This window comes from Anomalospiza imberbis, chromosome 7 (assembly GCF_031753505.1).
Source record: "Anomalospiza imberbis isolate Cuckoo-Finch-1a 21T00152 chromosome 7, ASM3175350v1, whole genome shotgun sequence".
Taxonomy (NCBI): Eukaryota; Metazoa; Chordata; class Aves; order Passeriformes; family Viduidae; genus Anomalospiza; species Anomalospiza imberbis.
The window spans coordinates 26,625,663-26,646,969 of NC_089687.1; the positions used below are offsets into that span (position 1 = coordinate 26,625,663).

At 38.1% G+C, this 21,307-nt stretch overlaps 1 protein-coding gene across 1 annotated transcript in view; it reads right to left on the reverse strand.

Moving 5' to 3' along the window:
• Positions 1-10,024: 10,024 nt before the first annotated feature.
• Positions 10,025-21,307, reverse strand: part of FAM117B (family with sequence similarity 117 member B) — a 28,781-nt gene continuing 17,498 nt past the window's right edge. Inside the window, exons 5-8 of the mRNA XM_068196180.1 lie at positions 20,171-20,314; positions 19,065-19,290; positions 18,104-18,224; positions 10,025-15,903 (exon numbers count right to left, since the gene is read on the reverse strand). Of these exons, the coding sequence (XP_068052281.1) occupies positions 15,585-15,903; positions 18,104-18,224; positions 19,065-19,290; positions 20,171-20,314 (810 nt within the window). The 3' untranslated portion in view covers positions 10,025-15,584. The remainder of the gene's footprint in view (positions 15,904-18,103; positions 18,225-19,064; positions 19,291-20,170; positions 20,315-21,307) is intronic.

Consider the following 21,307-nt stretch of genomic DNA (forward strand, 5'->3'; position numbering starts at 1 on the left):
CACAGGTTTAGATGCAGATGGAAGGAAGGGCTACCAAATCTGAGTTAGAGAAGCTGAAGGGGTGCAGGCTGGAAGGTGAATCTGCTTTAAGGCAGTCACTGTACCTGTTGTCACATTTCCTGTCAGTCTATCAGGTATTTGCTCTACCCAGACCCCTCCTGCTCAGCTGCCCTTGCCAATTCCCCATGATTTGAGTGTGCATCTTCCCATGGCAGGTATGGACCTGATGCCTTTGTCTGTCTGCCTGCCTGCGGGAATGACCTCTCCTGAACTGCAGTCTCGCACACTTTACTCATCTTTTTCAATGAAAGAGAGCAAATGTTAAGTATTTATAAATATTTTCCAACTAAAAAAATAAAATATGAAGAATTCTGCAGAGCCTTCTGGGAAGCAACACAGGAAAAAGCTAAGCCATAATTCCTTGTCTTCCTCCAAGCAAATAGTTTCTGTGCTCATTCACCCCTGAATATTCCAATTATCCTTCTACCCAAAAACTACCTGCACAAGCACCTCGACATGAGAGCTGCATGCTCAGTAGTGAGTTTTTCAATTTTAGAATATGTGAAGCTTTATGAAGAAGTGGCTATAAGATCGGATTGTATTTTTCAAGCTTGGGATGAAGCTTTTTTTAAAAGTTAATTGAATAGGAAGCCAACTGTTTGAGATCCACATACTGTAGAACCAGACAGTTAAACAAAATGCAAATATAGCAGCCAACTTTAAACTAGTTCAATGAATTCTTCACCTGTAATTCTGTAAACTAGTTCAGCTCATGTCCAAAGCCCTTGAACAGCCTGTGGACTCCCATTTGTACCATTCTGTTGCAAGGAAGCAAATTTCTTTTGTACTATGAGAGGCTTTCTTTACAGATACAAAGTTTCCGAAAAGGAGACTGATGAATTCAGCACACTCAAGGTCATTCCCCATGGTCATTTGCCAATGTACATAGAAAAGCAAAACATTTATTCTCCTTAATCCTCACTTTTTCCTCTTTTAAATCTCGCTGGCTATATAGTTTATTAAAATTCCATGTATAAAAATATTTTTAAAGAATTAAGACATCTGATGAAATTAGTACATGGCTGTACAGCATTGTAACTTAGAAAATGGAATCTTCTTAAGTGTGACCAAAATTTTGGCATACCATCATCTTCCTGAGGAAATACAAACAGTCCTAATGTTATGAAATACAACTAGAATTTCTGTAACAGTTTCTAAACACATTACTGAATCTATTTTTACAAGCAAAAGTTTGAGAGAACATCATCATTACACATCATGCATTGGAAGAATCAATAAATTGGAGGGATGTAACAAGAGGTCATTGTGTTCTTTCTCAAGAAAGATTTTTTCCTAGCCATTACAAAACTCTCCCTTAACAAACCCAGTGGAGAATGTGAGAGGAGAAAGATGACATTTCCAGAAATATCAGTAAGCAACAAGCACAAAAAATAAACTACACTCTAGAAGAATCATAAACATTCTGTACATGTTTCATTAGAAAGGAAATAACTGCTTCCCAGAATTCTTGAAAAAAAGCCCTCAACTAAAAAAAGACTAATTTTTAATCTTCTTCAACTTGCAGACTTCCATGTTATTTCTTTTTCATGTTCTGAACACACTTTTTATAGTGTGTCTAATATTTTACCCAGCTAACTGAATTACCAGGAACAGGAAAGTTAGCACTTAGATTATTAAACCCTTGAAACACCTAAGATAGTTTTCCTGTAGATTGAATGTTAGAGTTTAAAGGTCCAGGACCATAGTAATGGGGTCACGAATGATTGCTCTTTATCTTGGGCCGCACACCCACAGTGCCAAGCAGGTCCCTCTGTACACAGGACTCACATCTCCAGCCCTTAGGACTTATTGTTTGTCCTCTGTAAGTGCAACCCCAACTCTCAGTCTGTCCTTGAAGCATATCAGAGGTGAGCACCCCAGCACTGGGGTAGAGTTGGCACACACAAGAAATTGGCTCCATTTTCACCTGATCCCCCTTTGGGAGGAAGGCAAAGAAAACAGTTTTGTTTTTATTCAGATTTCAATAGCAGCTGTCGGAAAGCTGCTCAGCAGTTTGGAATGTTAGAAGTAGTCCCTTTGGAGCTGGATTAGAGGGAGATGGGGACAGCCAAGAGCACTGAGAAGACAGCTATGTAACCATGGAGTAAAACTTACTGCACATTCAAAGACAGAAAGAAGCCATTCTCTGTCACATGCAGCTCACCCTCAAATCTTGCAAGCAAGGCCTAAACTAAACCTATTCCTTAGGCTTGTCTAATCTATATTCATTAAATAACTGTTTAAGATGTATTGGGACAAGAACTCTAAAAATAAATCTGCCAGTCTTATTGGAAGGGAAGCTACAATGCCTGCAAGCCAACAAAAATAACGATTTTTCATTCTACTCACAGTTCAGGAAAAATATTCATGTTTGCCAAATAAAAAAAAAAGACAAAACTGATGGGAACGGAAAATATTTTCATGCTGAAAGAGGATATTACAAACAATGGAGACTTAAAGTGAAATGTCTCTTTATCCTTTTTAAAGGAACTTTCTGAAATGCAACACCCAATTTTTGCAAGAATGATGTAACCTTTAAACAATACTACTCCAAATACTTTATTATCTAACTTTCATATAACTAACAAATTATGATGGAGCTGACCCACCCAGGCCTACATATTTGAGAATTTCTTCTGGCCTCCTGGCTTTAATTTTCAGTCCTTTTGGCAGTATTGAAAAAACTGAAAAAGAGCTGAATATCTCAGGCCTACTTTTATTTTAGAAGTTATTCCAGAAGTTCAGAATACAGAAGTTCAATGAAGAATCAATGTGCAGATAAGCAAGCTTGATGATTATCAGATTTAAGGCCAGAAAATGGTTTTAAAAAACCCCCAAAAAACCCAAGAAAAATTGCCTATAATACCTGTACTCAAAACTACTTTTTGACATTTCTTACTTTTATTCTTCATAAGAGAGGGTAGGTGGAACAGCTTTTCCATGAGATCAGCCTAAATATATACCCTAGGGCTGATCTAGACAGCACCTGGAGATACCGGCAGAAGCATCACCGGTTTGGGGTCACTTGGTCTGCTCAGCCTGGAGGAGACCTCACTGCAGTCACAACTTCCCTGTGAGGGGGACAGGAGAGGCAGGCACTGATCTCTTCTTTCTGGTGACCAGTGACAGGACACGAGGGAATGTTCTGAAGTTGGGTCAGGGGACGTTTTAGATTGGATATTAGAAAAAGGTGCCCACCCAGGAAGTGGCTGGGCACTGGAACGGGCTCCCCAGGGAAGTGGCCCCAGCACCAAGCCTGGCAGAGTTCAGGAAGCATTTGGTCAGTGCTCCCAGGCACAGGGTGTGACTCTTGGGGATGGTGCTGTGCAGGGCCAGGAGTTGAACTCAGTGATCCTTGTGGTCCCCTGCAACTCAGCTTATTCTGTGATTCCATATCAGCTATCATTTCTCTCCTCTAGCTGAGATGGTTTGAAAAATCCAACCATTCTGTACTGAAACATGATAACATTAATATTTTCCATACAAAGCTCTGCAAGAGGAAAAGGAGGAGGGAGTGTTTCAGCCTGAAAGACCAGGAGTCACCCAGCCTAAGACAGTAGTGCACATTTTCAAATGCTTCCCAGTCAGAGGCACGTGCATGATAATCTCCTACAAAAGAGAGGAACAGCTGCCTAATTAATACACTAGCCACATGCAATGTTAGGATGAATCAATCCAGCTACAGCTTCGAAAGTCCCAACACATCTACAGAGAGGAAAAGCTTTGCTCTGCCCTCTTATAGTGACCAACAAACTCCTATGCCACCTGCAGAATCAGTTATTCCAAAGCATGAAAAAATTTCTGCAGACCCTGGACTTCCAAATGAGAACATGCACTCATTTAAGAAATGCCAATTGAAATCTAGCAGTAACCAAATGAAAACTTCACTTATAGAAATGAATTTTTCATCTTGAAAGTAGGTTATTACAGAGTTATCTGAATAAGTTTAAATATAAAGACATTACATCCCACTGTCCTACTTTACACATTTCTAAGTTTTGCAGGAGAGGAGACAACTAGAAAACTAAAAGAATACAATTAGTCAATTCTCAATATATCAGGTTAATATTCTGGGAATCTGGATCCCTTACTAAGTCCTGATTTGTTCAGCATTGAAGAGATCAGCCAGAAAAGTGAAAATACATTAAGTATTGGGTTTAGAATTTCATAGTTTGAAATCACACTCTTCAAACATACATTTTAAAATACTCAGCAAAGTTGCTTTTGCTCGACAAAGAAAACAAGAATCAGAACTAGGCTTGGACTGAGTAGATTAAACTGAATTCTTGTAGACTTTCCATTAAATCCCCTAACTTTTTTGTTTTAAAATTTAGGTGCAACTGTCTTGTATGCAATAAATACAGTTCTAGTGTTCCTCAAATCTGTATTAGTACTTCAGCCAAAACAAAAAGAGTAAGAACCACCATCTCTAATTCTTACAATAATCATAGCTCTTGTAAAGCATGCTTTGTAATGTAAAATATGTAGTGTTCAGCACTACAGTAAAATCAGAAAGGGATAATAGCTGATGCAGTTAATAATATCTACTGGAACATTATTTCCTTAAGCTGCTCAAAGGAAAGACAAAATTTAAACAACTGGAATAAGTACTAATTTATAATAACTGAGTCACCACAGGGTAGCCTGTGCCTTGTACTGAATCTAATAGCTCCTATTTTATAGCATCTTAATCTTGTAGTTGACATCCAATTCACTACTTCCCAAAAAGTTTTTAGCAAAAGTGATAACATCTGAATTTGCAATAGAAAAATGAACCAACATATGACCTCTTGTCCTACAGATCTTTTAGGCTCCCACAAACTCACTTTTCTCTCTTTGAGAGGTCAACCACATTTGGCACTTCCCAGTGCAAGCACTACACTACAATGTTAGCCAGCAGTACCACACTCTTGGCTCAGGGAGAGAATTTGTTCTTTACTTTGCATGCTCTAAGTCCACTACTGCCAGAAAATGTGTCAGTAAGAGAAGGGGAAAAAAGTAACATAAACACTCCTATCAAACAGCATTTGTCACTGGCTGTACCCAGTCTCATGAAATGGAACTCAGGCTGAAGGATGGAGAAAACTTTCAAGCAGATTGCCTTCTATTGGATTATGAAATACTTTTTGTAAGAAACACCAAGTTTGTAATTTATGAGGATCCCAATTCTAGGTGATCTGAAACATTCTTTGAGTTGCATTCAGTGTGTGAAGTAGCTCAGTCTACCACTGCACCAATGCATGGACCAATCATTTCAAGTTAGGCCAGCACTTCTAGTTTGCTGAGACAAGAACATACTTCAGTTACTTTGTTTGTCTACAGATATATCCTGACGTCAATTTAAATATTTTTTTATTTAAAAATAAATAATAAAAAAGGTCTTATTGTATTTAACAACAAACATTATCTTATCTTTTTTTCCCCTAGCTGTCTAGAATAGTATCATAACTGTATCAACATAGTTCAGTATTTTTGCAGTTCTGGATCTCCTTTCAAATCCAGATGCCACTGGATATTCAGTGAACTGCTTAATGTTTAGATAGTTACCCTATGGGCAGATATTGACAGTATTTTATTACAGTGGTCTTTAAAACAGACTCATTTCATTTTACTATTACAGAAGGGTTTAACATCCTGCTACAGACACATACCATCATCTGGTGTGATGGTGAACATTTAAGTTCCAAGAAGAACAGCATTAAAAGGATCCTACTATGAGTTTTAAGAGAAAAATCGGTCTCAAACACCTTGGGTTTGGGACTTTTGGAGCTGTTTGAAAACATATTAAGATGGTATGGTTCAATGCAGATAAGATTTGATTTGTGATGCATCACAGAGGATAAAAACGGGGGGGACTAGATCTAGCTAATTATTTTTTATCCTATGACCTTCTAAAAATAAAATCCCTGGGGTTACGAGGCAAATAGCAGTTCCAGGAAAATACTCCAGGGCATACAAAGGATTCTTTTTAATTGTTCTATCTTCAAGGAAATCACGTGCTTCTGACTCACACCTGAGACAGCAAAACTGTATTTGGGACATAAAAGCGGATGTGACGAGGGTATCATTTCCCAACCCTGAGAAAGCCATGAATTTGATTTTTCACAGAATCATGTAACAGCTTTGGTTGGAAGGGACCTGAAAGATCGTCTTGTTCCAATGCCCCTGCAGTGGGCAGGGACATCTTTCATGAGACAAGGCTGCTCAAAGCTCTGTCCAATCAGACTTACAGGGATGGGGCATCCACAGCTTCTCTGGGCACTTTGAAATTGGAATTGTTCTGCTGTCTCTAATGTCACAAGACTTTCTTTGGCAACAAAGGTGAGACTGAGCACAGGTTCTGCATTGTTTCTCCTGCAGTTAGAATACAGATGCAGTATGCCAAAAACAAGGCATGGTTGAAATCTTGATATTGCCAAAGAAACACATGAAACACCCATCCAGACTAGGCCAGGATGCAGCCCTTTTATGAATTTGTCCATTAAATGCCTCTGCCTTAACTTGCAATTAACTTCTTGCAGCACCAAAACCAACATCAACCCTCTGTGGGTTCCAGTAAGGGCAAGACTATGGAGAATTACACTGCAGGACAGAGTTTGAAGATTTTTTTGTTTTAGTTTATGCAGGCTCTAGCTCCTCTTGCATCTCTGATCCTGTAATTTCTGGCTGCATAGCAGTGCTTTTTAAAAGCTGTTTTGACTGGAGTTGTGGCTCTGCAAAGAGATTTATGGAACCACGGGAAGTGCTGCGGAAGAAAAGAACAGATATGTAGGCAATACAGCTTTAAACAAGCAATGTAACTGAATACATTTTTGTGAATCTGCTTCTTAGGTGGCTTCATTTGATTCTGTCCAGAGATTGCAGCGTAAGATCAGAATCAACCTCTGACTCCTGAGCTCTGGAGCTGCTTCCCATGGGTTTGCCTTACTGTGTGGATGGATATGGGATATTGGTGATTTGGGATGGCAGCTGTCACCTGAAGGAGAATGATGCCATCCATCCTACTCTTGAAGCAAGGAAGGCTTCCTGCAGTTCTATTGTAAGAAACTTTTGGAACTTAGCAAACATTTCCCTGAAACCTGAAGATAACTTTATGGGCTGAAGACATTGCTTGAATCAAAAGTCATCACAAAAAGATCATTTTCTGTGTGGGGAAAGGAAATTGTTCCATTGAAACTGCAGGAACATGCTATAAAACAACCTCTTAATGAGGAATTAAACATCTACAATTCACAAAAGGTTGAGAATGTCAAAAAAAAAAAAACAACAGAACAACCCTAGACCAAACTGCTCTATTTAAACAGGAAATTGAAACAAAAACTTCATCTCAAGAGAGAGATAACTCATAATTATCTGACTGCTCAGCCTAGTTTGTGGCGTCCCAGCTGATGTTAACTGTATTCACTACAGCAAATACAGGTAATTTTGCAAAACTGCAAATCATAAACCAAATTCTGCTGTAGCCCTTCATCTTTTCTACACAGCACCTGATGACATCTTGCAGCTGAGCAGGGCTTTTATGAATCCTGTATATAGAAAAATATTTTTCAGACATGACTAAAATCTTGCAAAAGCCACACAAAAGATTTGGCCAGGATGTACCTTCTTTGTTAATTTGTCCAGTACAAGATGTTGTAGGTCAAGTTCTGTCCTAACTTGCAATTAACTTCAGAGATTTGAAAAGATGAAGGGCAAAGAGAACACATTCTTACCTGCTGCCTGCCTGACACACACAGCCAGATTAATTCTGGCAGTGCTCACTGTTCAGCTACTTCCAGTGGACACCTACTGGGAGAAAAGAGAGAAACCTCCCTAACAGCCATTTCCATCAACAGTGAAATTAGTGTTTACAGTGGTCAGCTACACATCTGTAGTTGGAATAGGCATCCACAACAAACCATGCAAACAGTTTCTTAATCAACAGCTTAATCACAGCAGTTACATCCCCATGCTCGTAAGTGTAGGAATTAATGAACAGTGTTCTACTTTGCTTGCAGTAATGAGGTTTTAATCTACTACTGAATCTTTTCTTTATTACAAGCAATGTCACCACAGTGTGAAATTGCTATTGACCACAGTCATGCTCCCATGTCAATACAAGCATCAGTTACAGGGCCATGGCCCAGGTTATGTGAAACAAGAGTTCTGTAAACAGCCAGTGCAGGAGAAGATGAATCAGGCTTGTTTGGCAGGAGTTAGACTTGACAAAAAGTACATGCAGTGGTGATGAATCCAGCCTATTTCAAGTGTGGGAGAGCTTCACCTAAATTATCTCCTCCATCCTATTCTAACTTATGTCTGCACTACACGGCACCTAACCAGGACATGTCTGGCAATGAGCAGTCCTTCTGTAAATGCTGTATACAGATGAAATAGTGTTAGACAGCAGCACTTCAGAAGTTTTGAAGTCTGGGCAGGATGACTTATCTTATACAATCTCCAAATGCTGAATGAAGAGCCCAGGAAAAGGACAGCAAGCAAATATGATGAAAACAAGAAGCCTTGGCCTACAACTTCTATAGTAATTTGCTATGCAGTCAGATCTAACCCCAAGAAAAAACTGAGATACCTGAGAAATCCTCCTAGCAGTCTCCTGCCTGATTATCTCAGGCATAAAATATGAAGAAAAAAAATGAGTAGCTATTTAACTAAGAAACATAACTGCTTATAATGAAAACAGTGAATCAAGAATTGGAAGATGGTCATTGCTCACCACAGAGATGCTCTTTTCATTCCCTTTGTCTTCATAGACGATCTTCATCAGCATCTTAATGTCTCTGGCAGTTCTCCTATATGTAATGCAAGGTGGGAAGGTATTTTGAACACCAGACATATTTACAGTAAAATCATCCTTACATGCACAAAAACAGAAACACTGAATTTGTAATCAGTGGTGAAGAAATAGTTTAATAAAGAATGAGGCCACAGCCTATTTAATGAAGAACCAGATCCTGTTCATCTGGAGACAGGCAAACAGCCACAGACAACTGAACAGTTAAAAGAGACTAAAATTTGAGAAAGCATTAAATTCTCCAGACTTCACTGGCTGTAAATTAATCTTTTATATTTCAGCCAAGCAGTTTCCTATTTGGATGCAAATTGGCCCATGGTGTCTGGCTGTGAAATGCACAATATTGGGAACTTGATGTTGATGTCATATTTATTGTCCCAAACTTTTCCACCACTGGAAAATCACAAGCTAGCCCTGCCTTGAGGGAAACACACTAGTAATCCTTCAATTCTTCAAGATTCCAAGAAATCTGCCTCTCCATTCTGAAATGAAATATAGCTGACAATGATTTTTCAGAAGGCGAATTGCTTCAAGCTTTTTAAACAAATTAGACCAAAATTTAATATAAGAGCTAGCAAAAAACCCCAAACCCAATAATTTATCTAGTTTGCCACTTCTAGTTTAAAGAAGTTTTGGCTCCAAATTCTGCTCATGAAGAAAGATGCTTGTTTTGAGTAAACAGACAGATTAGAACATGACACTATTTCAATAATCAGCCTAAGTAGCCTCCTCAGGTAGGTTTCAGCAGTTGCGTTCTACTGAACAGCAAAATGAACCTGCCAGCAGGAATCCAGGGCTTTTCCTCAGTACTGTTATCATAATTTCACTCCCAGGAGAACATATGCTGAATCCTTCTGTTTCCAAAATCCAGGACTTTATGTACCTTCCCCTAATGGTGGAATTGTATTGTCCTTAGGAACTGACCAAACTTACTGAAGATGAAGACAGGAAAAGGCAGAATTTTCAGGACTGTTCTCCAGGATGCACTGGAGGAATGAGGGCATGAATTAAACAAAGATTTCCATTCTGATTAATTTTTTTCCAAAAGGGTTTAAAAAGTGCTTATTTATAGTAAATGCCCACTACCTTCAGGGCAAATGCTCAGGCAAATCTCCAGACTGTGTGAACACAAAACCCCTTGCTACTAAAAATAAATCCAAGATTAGCCCATAGTTTGAAGTGACAACTTTTTATTTTAGGCAAAAACAAAACAAAACAAAAAAGGCCAAAAACATTCCGCTATTGCAGTTTGTAAAATTTTCACTGTTTTCAGTAGAAACAGTTCACAAGTCAGAACGCAATATTCAAATAACATTGTGCAAAATTGTACTGGCATAACTACACATAGCAAAAAGACTAGTGTAAATCAAGAATTCCATTGAAATTAGTTGAGCTGCTCCAGTTTTACAACAGTGTACATCACCTTAGAATAGGCCCTTTTTTACAGAACATCCCTGGAATTCCTCTTGCTTACAAAAATTGCTTTACATGCAACAAGTAACCTATCAATACAACATAAGCAAGAACATCTCCACAAGTTATCACAGTGTAACAGAGGAAAACATGTCAGCCAATTTCATACAAAGGCAAATCTAATGGCAGTTTTGAACATCCCTTGACTGCTACCCTCAAAAATTGCACATTTCAATGTAAGAAATAATTTAGAATGAAGCCAAGTTATGTTCTTAAATATCAGTACATTGATAATTAGGATGGATGATGGGGTTTGTTTTCTTTCTTTAGCTTAGCAGATTTTCCAAAGTGAGTTGTTCCAAAAGTTTGTGTAATAAATGTTAATTTGCAGTGTTATCAGGCCAAGTCCTCTTCTGCTATAGACCTGTCAACACTACAGAAGTCTCTGTAGTCAAATACAAATCCCAATGAAGAACTATTAACCAAAGACCATACCTTAAGTATTTACTGATGACATGCAATGAAACCAAGCAAGCAGTAACGGGACTCCATTTCCATTTGGAGCATTCAGAAAAGCTGTAGTTCAGGTGGGGTACAGGACTGGAATTTCACAGAACACTTGTGAGTAGTTAACATTCTCCCCCCACTTGACATGCAAAGTAACAGTTTCCAAATAATGCATCTAAGTCATTCTTTGTCTAAACAGAACACTAAGAGCAGAACTGATTTTCAGAGATGCTGAATGCTCACAAACTCACATCAAGAAAATACACAGGAACATCTTGCAGTGATTGGTAACTTTGTTTTCCTGTATAGCCATATTCAGAAAAACAGTTCTAGAAGAACTCTTTGATCACAGTAAAACCAATTGTTTTCCCCAGTGCTTTTCACTTCCCTAGGTTATGAAGGGCGTACCTTCTATTGCCTTTCCTAAGAACAAACATTTTTGGTTTAATATATATCAGCCTGGCTCAGGTCTAAGTCATCTGATGAAGGGTTCACACCTGAACTATGGAATTATATGGAGAAAGCACGGTCCTGATGTTCTTGACTGTTTAGGAGCTTTTATTTCTTTTTTGCAGGTTATATTAATCTCATGAGGAAAAGTAAGAACAACACACAAGCTTTGCTCTGGAGATGCATGTAAGTATGCATCAGTTCTGGAAGAGAACAGCTCTCCACATCTGTACATAGGAAAAAAATAATAAAAGGTTCTCAAAAATACCAGCTCTGCCTCCAACCACACAAATTAAAGCAGCAGACCTGTGTGCCTGCACACAGTAAGTCAAATGGAAATCAAGATACCCAAGAAGTCATCCTGCAGGAATGATGTCTGTAACTGCAAGTCTCTGGTGACTTCCTACACATCCTCCTTTGCTCTCTCAGCTTGATGGAGGAGCTGTCAAGTACTCAGCAAGGAAACATTTAGCGAGGAAATATGGACATCAGTGGCACTGAGTTTCTGTGAATACAGTCAGCATTTTAGAGATGGCAGGGAGAGAGAACAGATAATACTTCAGCAAAGAATTACTGTGGTGCCACTGAATTCTCTTAACAAACAAGAAGTTTGGCTTGAGGCAGAGGAAAGGTTAATGGATATGACTTTGTTTCCTTCTTCCCAAAAAGCTCAGCCTCAGTGTTTTTCAACAGTCTCAGACTCTGAATTCCAGGAAATTGCATTTTAGAACAAATCAAAAAATAGCCCTGAGACTAAACATACTTTATAAGAGCGGCTATTGCTTTATGTAAATCAAACACAGCAATCATTTACTGCCACAGTAAGCAATATTTAATTTTCACTCCCTTTTTTGCTCACTTGGGATACATACCTGAAACCAAGAATTTCTTTCCAAGACATACGTACTTAAGCACTGTCTGTTACTTTTCCAAGTACTTAAATGCTACAGGATTATGGCACCAAGCAAGGAAAGAATAGCTGATGCAGGTCAAACTTTACCAGAGAAGCCCTCTTTCCCTGTGCCTTGAGTTCTTGAAAAAACAATTCTAATAATCACAACTGTGACCATGGACTTTGTTACAATGAACTCCTTCCTTGTGATTAAGTAGAATTTACAGCTGGATTAACAGCATTTAGTATATCTCAAAATCAACTGCCAGTGTTACTGAACACAACCACCAGCCTTTAAGTGTGGCTAGATGTGTAGCACATCAAGAAAACAAGAATATCAAATGCATCGAGTTGTGCATAAAAATAGACCTTTACTTTTTCTTAAGCTACAAAGTAGGCAATCAGGGAACTGACTAGGTCTATGCATAGTTAGGATTTTAAGTAGGCCAAAAGCATTTGAACTCTTTCAGTAACTGTGCTTGTGTAATGCACAGGTCAGCTCCCTCCAAAAATGAACATCCCACTCTATACATAAAAGAATTTTAAAAAGCTTCATGCAAATGAAGCTCAAAGCTATTTGCAAATTGATTTAAATACTTAAGCTAACAGCTATGCTATGGCACAAGACAGCACATAAAAAATTTAAGGCTAATTTTTGTCTGCACACTTCAAAGCTGGTCTCAGAACAAGAGTTGTCAAATTTTCTTAACTCTGAGTCTTTAGTGTGGATTCATAAACTTGAGCTGCCACAGCAATAGTAGAGTTGTCCTGCATATAAAAAAGACTGAATGTTGTCCTGAATGCAGTTCTTTTATAAAAAGCAAAAACTTCATACATTTACATTTGGTTTTTATCAGAGCAGCTCACTAATTTGTACAGTACATTGTCCAATAACATACAAGGTAAACTACCAGAGAGATACTCGAGTCCTACAACAACAGGTGCAAAAGAAAGTCCTACGGTAAGAAAGCTCACTGCAGTTTGGGAGAGTCACAAGGTGATGAAAACAAACATCAGAGTGCATTTTGGTGAAGTCAGTTAAGTGTCAAGGCTGTAATAAAGGCTATTTGTTAACTTTAGCCCTTTTTGATGGTTCTTAACCATTCAGTTAAGATCTCCTAATAAAGCACGAGGCAGTTTGGCAACAATGAAGTTCTTTACATGCTACTGTTACAGAAATAGAAAACAGACTTAAAAGCACTTCCTTCACCTGAATATGATCCGGATTCAGTCACACCAGGTTTAAACAAACCTATCTAAAGCAGTAAATTTTAGACTTCAAATTGCACTGTAGTGTTTCAGAAGAAACAAATTAATATCCATAAAGCCTAGAAAAGAATTTTCAGCTGGCAAAATTACACAAGTTTGATGCACAAAGCTGCTTATTTTTAAAGCTCTGCTCCTCAACAACTCCAGGTGACTGACAATGTCAGTGCAAATCAAAACTGTTACTTCAAAACAATCCTGTCCATTTTCATGGGAAGGTAGTAAGCCAAATTATGCCTATCTGCTGATTTAACAAGTGAAATGCTTTCATACCTCCTGGTACAGCTTTAATTTACTGATTTTTCTGCATAATGTTTTAAAAATGCTATAAATAGAGAACCGGCACATTCTAGCATGATTTACACTTACTTGCTGAATGAAGTACACTCCAATCATAGTTACTAATACAGGACTTAAAGGAACAGCAAATATGCATCAAAATTATGATTAATATCTGCACATATATGCTGGGTTTTTTCCCTAAAACAAAAAATTTGCAAGCAAATTCATCATATTAAGCACTGAACAAGACCGTTATATTTGCAGTATCATCTTTAAATAGTTGCCATTATGAGGAGACCTGAGAATACAACTGATCCATGGAAACTATGTTGATGGAAGTTGTGTATATGCAAGCAGTGAGTCCTGCTTGTGTGTAACAGACCAATATTCAGACCCAGAGACTGCCCACAATGACACTTTGAAATTACTGAATCTAACTCTGTTAAAGAGGTACAAGATGAATGTGTTTTATAAGCAACTATGACACTGGTATTCAGGTCATTGCAGTTTTCTGTGTATCTACAATTGTATTAACTCAAACCCAAGTAATGCACTCCAGGAACACATCAGAAACCTCAGTGAAGTTCCTGAATAGTTTCTGTTTGCAGTTGCCTTTCCTCCCCCCCAATTTTTGCCTTTCATTGTAATTTTAAAGCAACCATTAACTGCCACATTATCAGGACAAACCAAGTATCAAAAAAATCCTCTGTTTTACATGCCAGCATAAGCTGCTAGTCAAAAAGAGAGAACATATCTGCTGCTGTAAACTTCTGCATAACAGACAGCATGCCTGACAAACCATCACCTTCAACGGACACACAAACACCACTATGACAAAAGGGAGGAAACCATGCACAGATATTTCAGTATTATGTGGCCAGGGTCTATAATACAGTGATGAGTCATGTCAGAGCAAATTTGTACCAAGAGTGATTATTGATTCAGGCTGACTCATAAGGATCTAAGCAAGCCTGTAAGAGCCAAGTATTTTCTGGAAGAAAGAATACTGAGTAAGAGGATAATGTGTTTTTTCCCTACATCTGCACAAAAATTCTACAGACAAATAGAACAATAGCAGGGCAAGTGCTTTAAAATGCAATTTTCCAGCCAATAAACCAACACTAGTAGGAATTCTGTGAAGGAAGGAATTTTAAGAATGTGACTTACCAGAAGCACAAATTTTTGATATCAAAAAAATGTACACTATATACTAACACTGCTTTTGCATACTCTTCTGTTTTAAAAGTTTCAGATGTATTAACTTGTCTTGCTTTGTTTAGGTTTGAGGCTGTTCAGCAAGGTCACATAATTTGAGACTGCCGCAATAGTTCAGCAATCCTTTGGTCCCATCAGCTGTAAGCCAGCCAAGTATAAAAGAACCTCCCCTACCAAAGGAAAAAAGAAAAAAAAAAAGGGTAGGGGGATCATCACCAGGAAATACCATCTGCTACAAACCAGAAAGGCAAAATTTTGTTACAAAATACATATTTTCATACAAAAGACATCTTGCAAAACCATCTGATTACCCCTCCCTCTACAGACCACAATAGTAAATGGGATCAGCTGGCTGGTCTTGAGACTTGTTTTAATGGGGGAAAAAAAGTCAGAGGACACACATCATCACAACAACTGGTCCTTTAAATGGGAAAGGCTTATGATAGTCTTTGTTTTCACCAGTGTTTAAAAAAAAGCAGAAGAGAAACAGAACCAGAGTCTTCAAAAGTAGAAAGTACAAAAGCATATCAGCTGCTGCAGCCTCCTGAACTTCTCAATGTGCTACCAGACTGTCAATTATATGAACAGTTTGATTTTGGCAGTGCCATAAATTGTTAAAACAATGCGTGTGTGTGATCAGAAAGGTCCGGTTAACTGGTTCCATTTTTTTCCCAGTAGTTGCCCAGAAAAATGTCAAGACAATCTAAATTATTCTTCAGCTTCCTCAATACATCCTGACTGCTGGAGCAGAGAGGTCTGTGGTATTACTGTACTTGTTCCACGAGAGATCCTGTCTTGATCTGTGTTTGTAGTCAAGGAGGCCATAGAAATGGGCTGTAACAAGCCAGGCGTCATGCTGGAGGAGACAGTCAGGCTGTGTGTAGTGCCCTTAAGTGTGAGATCCTGTGTGGGAAGAAGTGGCTTGAGGATGCTGACAAGACAGAAAGCAGAGCCACTTTTCGGAATGAAATTCACTTTGTTCTTGTCAGGGCAATAGAAGGCTGGAATTTCATGCAATGGCTTTGGCCTAGAAATAAAATACACACAATAGTTTTATGGAACAATCAAATTCTGCCAATAGCAGGGATGTATTGCTGAACACATCATCAGAAACAAGCGAGGTTTCAATTTGAAGTATTTCAGCTACTCAATAATGCCTTAATGACACTCACAGCACACAGCAAATGACAAGATGGTTTAAACCACTTGTTTAAACGTGCTGCAAGGCAACAGTAAGTTCCTAGGGCAGGCTGTTTCCAAACCTAAGGAACCCAACCAACTTCATGCTTGATCACAAACCCTATCCATGAATTAGCACAATCATTATATGAGAAAGTATTTTCAATCATGTTCTCCAGAAACTTTCACAACCCAACCAGTTCTACTCCACATACAGACACTATACAGCAAGTCCTGTGAAAGAAAGCTGGCATAGCAATGATCCTAATACTGCGTATCTCAAAGGGGCTCATAATCATCTGGGGTTCCCCTTTTCTGTACTTTTGCCTTTGAATATTCACATGAGTGTGCCCTGACTGTCCACAGAAGATGACCCCAATCTTACTAAAAACCTCAATGCAGAGAGTAAAATGAAGTTTTCCTGATCAAGTTCCTATAATCTGGGAAGGAAGTGTGGAACACAAATTTAGATCCTGACTTGCAGTTTTGCCATCTCAGCACAGAACTCAGCCCAAGACATGCTTTAAGAAAAACAGAGCTGGAATGGAAATCGTGGATACCTTAGGAATGCCTTCTGTGTTCTAACACTGCAATGTAAATCTACTTACAGTAGCCAAATTCTACTTCAAGACAGAACTATAGAAATCTGCTTTAAAGTCTCTCTTTACTGCTTGAAAATAGCCACCAGAAATTTTTATTCACCTTTTGTTGTTACCAACATTGTCCTTTAGCCTATAAGCTCTCCCTCCCTTGTGTTTGTAAAAGAACCATGTTCACTTCTGTCTTTGTTTTAATAAGCCAAGTAAGCCAATTTTCCAGTATATTTTTGTAGAGATACTTTATTCTGAAAAGTAATCCTGTTCACAAAATAGGGTACATTTCCATGCTAGCCAATTCTCCCCAGTGTCCAGAAAATTCAACCCCACTTGTAGATTTTCTTCCCAAATGAAAATCCTGTATAGGATTTTCAAATAGTGATTATGTTAAACAAAGGTTGAGCTTTATATAGTTACACTCATATATTCCACAGATACATGGAATTCAAGTAACAGATGTGAAAAGATGTTTCTTTCATGACATTGCAGTGTCTGAGGACTGCTATAGCTAAGTAGAAACTTGTGTAGAAAGCCTGTTTCACTCTACAGGGGAACAGTCCTACAATTACAGAGAGGACTTCCCAAAAAAAATGCAAATACAAGACAAACTGCAATAGAGTATGTTCCTGTAGCAAGTGAATACTAACTATCTATCTGTCAGTGACATAGTTTACACATGCTAAAATAAAGACAGGTAACTTCAGTTACTGTAACCCTTCCCACATTGCTATGGAACAGGCTATAGAAACTTCTCAAAATTCATTTGCACATGTCAGCCAAGCTCATTTTCTTTTTAACTAACACTTATACTAGATGGCATTCTTAAGATAATATAAGAGAATTGTAACCAATCTATACTCCTTGTGTGACAAGATGGAATTTTTAACTGCGGGTTAAGATTCTAGCATATAAGTGACATAAGGGTACAAAAACCCCTCTAAAATAATAATGAAACATAACCTACCAGGATATTCTCAAATTACAAAAATTGGCTTTTTCAGAATAATCAAAGCATCAAATACTCAGGGTCAAGTTCACTCCTCTGTCACTAGAAGTTTCACAACTACATTGATTTAGTTGAAAAGAATACGGTGTTCAGAGTCTAGATTACTGGATGTGCCTGTCAAGCTGTGACATACATTAGCTGATGTTACAGCCTGTTATTACCTCTCCCCCTGTCTGATTATCTGAGTTCTTCTCCCACTATCTGCCAGGTAAGAGACTGCTCTCAAATCATGCTGGTTTTTAAAAAATATCAGTTAAGATTTTAACATTAAATTCCAGCAGTAAAATATATACAGACATGCCAATATACAGTCACACTAAAAGAGATCAGGCTGTTAGCATGGTTTTAGCAACTAGACTAATAACTTCTATCTGACATAAAATCAATAAAGCAATAATTAATCTGATTCTTAGATGTTATTTCTTCTGTAGCAAAAATAAACTTACAAGTTTTCCTCGAAGACTTTCACCTTTTCACAGCCCTCAGGAGGTTCACGCTTGAACATGTAGCTGTTGTTGGGTTTTGGCGAGGTAGCATATTTTGGCAAGGGAGAATTATTCCCATTTTCTGCAGGAACAGAGTTTCTCATTATGTAAATGTGATGTGCTATAAAAAACCACAAGAGCTACCTTTAAATGTCCCCCAAATTTAAAGTCACTTCATTACCAATGTTATGAAATTCAAAAACATTTTCATTTGCCTTCAAAGCCTTCATTTGCAAATAAGCTTTCTTATCCCAATTCCTTTCCTTCTTTCTGTTTTTCCTTGTAACATTTTCAGGCTCCTCTGCAATCTCTGATCACTTCTGGACAGTTTCAATTTTTAACTGCAAACCTAAATCTATGGTTCTGTACTGTCACCATCTACCCAAAAGAAATGGGCAGAAGCCATATTCTTAAAAAAACCTGAACGTTGAATTATAAAATTTTCCTAGGATCTCTCAAAAGATTCCAGATAAAAAAAGAATAATTAAATAAACTCTAAACACTTAAACATTTATGGGTATGTGTATAAAATGCTATATGGTTGCAGATTTTGGCCAAGATCATAAAAAGTACCCAACACAAGCAACAGGACTACTCTGCTGTTTCACCTGATACTGTACATTCTTGCTTCTTCAATCTGCTTAAAATACTCGAATGATCTATTATTTAAAAGAAAAGCTTTTTGGGAAGCACATTCCTCAATCACATCTATCCAGGTTTAACTAATATGTGTGCACACATATGGAGCATTTGGAGCAATTTGGAAAAAACCTGATCACGTACCAAAAAAACATACAAAAAACCCTACATACTACCATTTCTCCATGGATGCAGGGAACAGACCCTCTCTTTTACCTTTTACCAATGTAGTTATGCCTGTTGCATAAGTTCAGCATTGTTGGATTTTAAAGTGACATAGTACCTTTATCTCTGGAATCACCAAGCAGATCATCTGCAGAACACGGACTTTCCTCACTGCCTTCATTACAGATGGTAAGAAATGAGGTTGGAGACACCGACTGGGAGCGGCTGCTGTTGTTACTGCCCTTGTCTGCTCCACCGGGTGTTTGGGTATCAATGCTGCGAGTGCTGCTGCTGCGCTGCACCAACGGAGGTGGGGCACGGTGCCCATCTGGAATATCTTGAGGCTGTTAAAAATAATGGCATCAAACAGCTGCTCTTGTCTGGATAGCAATTTCTTTAAGGTCTGAGGGTCTTTTTGAGTTTCATAAAACCATTTGAGGTAGAAAATTTAATTAGTTACATGCAACTCCGAAAGAAACTAAAATGTCAGACACTAAGGACAACAATTTCTAAGATTTCACATCATCACAGAATTCCTGAGGCTGGAAGGAACCTCTTGAGATTACCAAGTTTAACATCTCTGCTCAAGAAGACTCAGGTAGAGCAGTGTATCCAGGACTCTGTCCAGTCAAGTTTTTAGTATCTCCATGGACAATGATTCCATAACTTCTCTGGGCAACTTGCTCTGGGTTGTACACACCCTCATACATCAAAAAAAAAAAAAAAAACAAAACCAACAAACTGACATTTTTAAATTTATGCCTATTTCCCCTTTCCCCATCACTGGGCACTACTGAGAAGAGACCAGCTCCCTCCATTTCTGTACATGAGAGATTTATACACATTGATAAGATCCCTAGAGCTGTCTCTCCTCAAGCCTGAACATTCCCATCTCTCTCAGCTTCTCTTCATATCAAAGACATTCTGGCTCCTTAATCATCTTCATAGTCTGTATTTCTGATACCTTATTAGTAAATTCACCTCTAAAAACCATTAAAATAAAATAAACATTAAAAATGGGCAAATTATGGTCCACCTAGGATGGGGATAGTTCAGCATGGGCAAAAAAGAGTTACTACAAAGACTCTCAAAACAGACATTCTGCCTTTCCCTGTTTTACTGAGATTTTTTTATATAAAAAACAGTACAAAATAAAGTTTATGACTTGATCTCAAAGCAAAACAAAAATAAGTATATAGAGCAAACATGGTGGCAGATACATACAACAAGTTGTTCCTCTTTGTCTCCTGTCTCCTTAATTATTATCTCAATCTCTTGATTCAATCCTTCTACACTGTTTCGGAACCGTGACCCCGTTGATTTGGTAATAGGTATCACAGGAACGAGAGCACTCTTTGGGATGGGAGCCTAAAGAACCAGAGACAATAAGAAAACAACATCGATTTATTTACAAAACAAAGTTACTATTTCTACCCAAAAGTGACTCGTGAAACAGAACACGTCTACACTTCAGTATCAAGGATTTACACGAAACCATAGCAATTGTGTTCAAATGGATGCTTGAACTGAAGGCAGACATCCTGAATTTTGTTTCAAATCCAATTTCTAGCAGGAAAAGCTATATAACCTAGTCTCAAAATCTCCCTTGATATATGGTCTGCCTCTAGCTTGACATAGCTTTACAAGTAAAATGAATCAGTAAACATTTAAATGTAAGTAATTTTGAAGCCTTTAAAATACATTCACATTCCTCCTAAAGTGAGCTATACCACAATGCCACATCACTCATTGTTGGATTGTAACCACATTAAAATGATATTTTCATAGAAATTTGTGGCCTCCTGCAATAACATGACACATGCAGAAGGAAAATTATTCCACAAAAAATGTAAGATTGCACTATGTTAAAAATCAAGACCAATGTATTAACTGTATTAAGACAGAATAAAACATTAACAAAACAACTTAGGGAGACTTCCACAGAAAGAATAAAATCCCAAGCCCAAATGTTAATACTTAGTTGCTTCAGAAGGAAGAGTAACAGTTTAAAAATCCAGTGTTTCAAAACATGCACAAAAACTTCACTCTCAGAAAACACATTACTAAAATTTCCCAAAGCTCCCTTTGGCACACCATAACTTCTTGAGATTCCCCAGGCTCTCCATTAGCATCTGCCCTCCGGCTAAAAAAGGCTCCCTACCAGAATATTAGAAGATTCTGTACTCATTAAGCAGTGGTGTACTACAGGTAATGTAATACTTTCTACAAACATTTAGTTCCACTCAAAGAACAGCACAACGCACTTAAGTCACAGGAGAATTCTCATGTAAAATTCCTGGACTCTATGGCCTAGTGTGCCATGATTGAGAGCAACTCCTCTGATGACTGAAGGACCAGCAT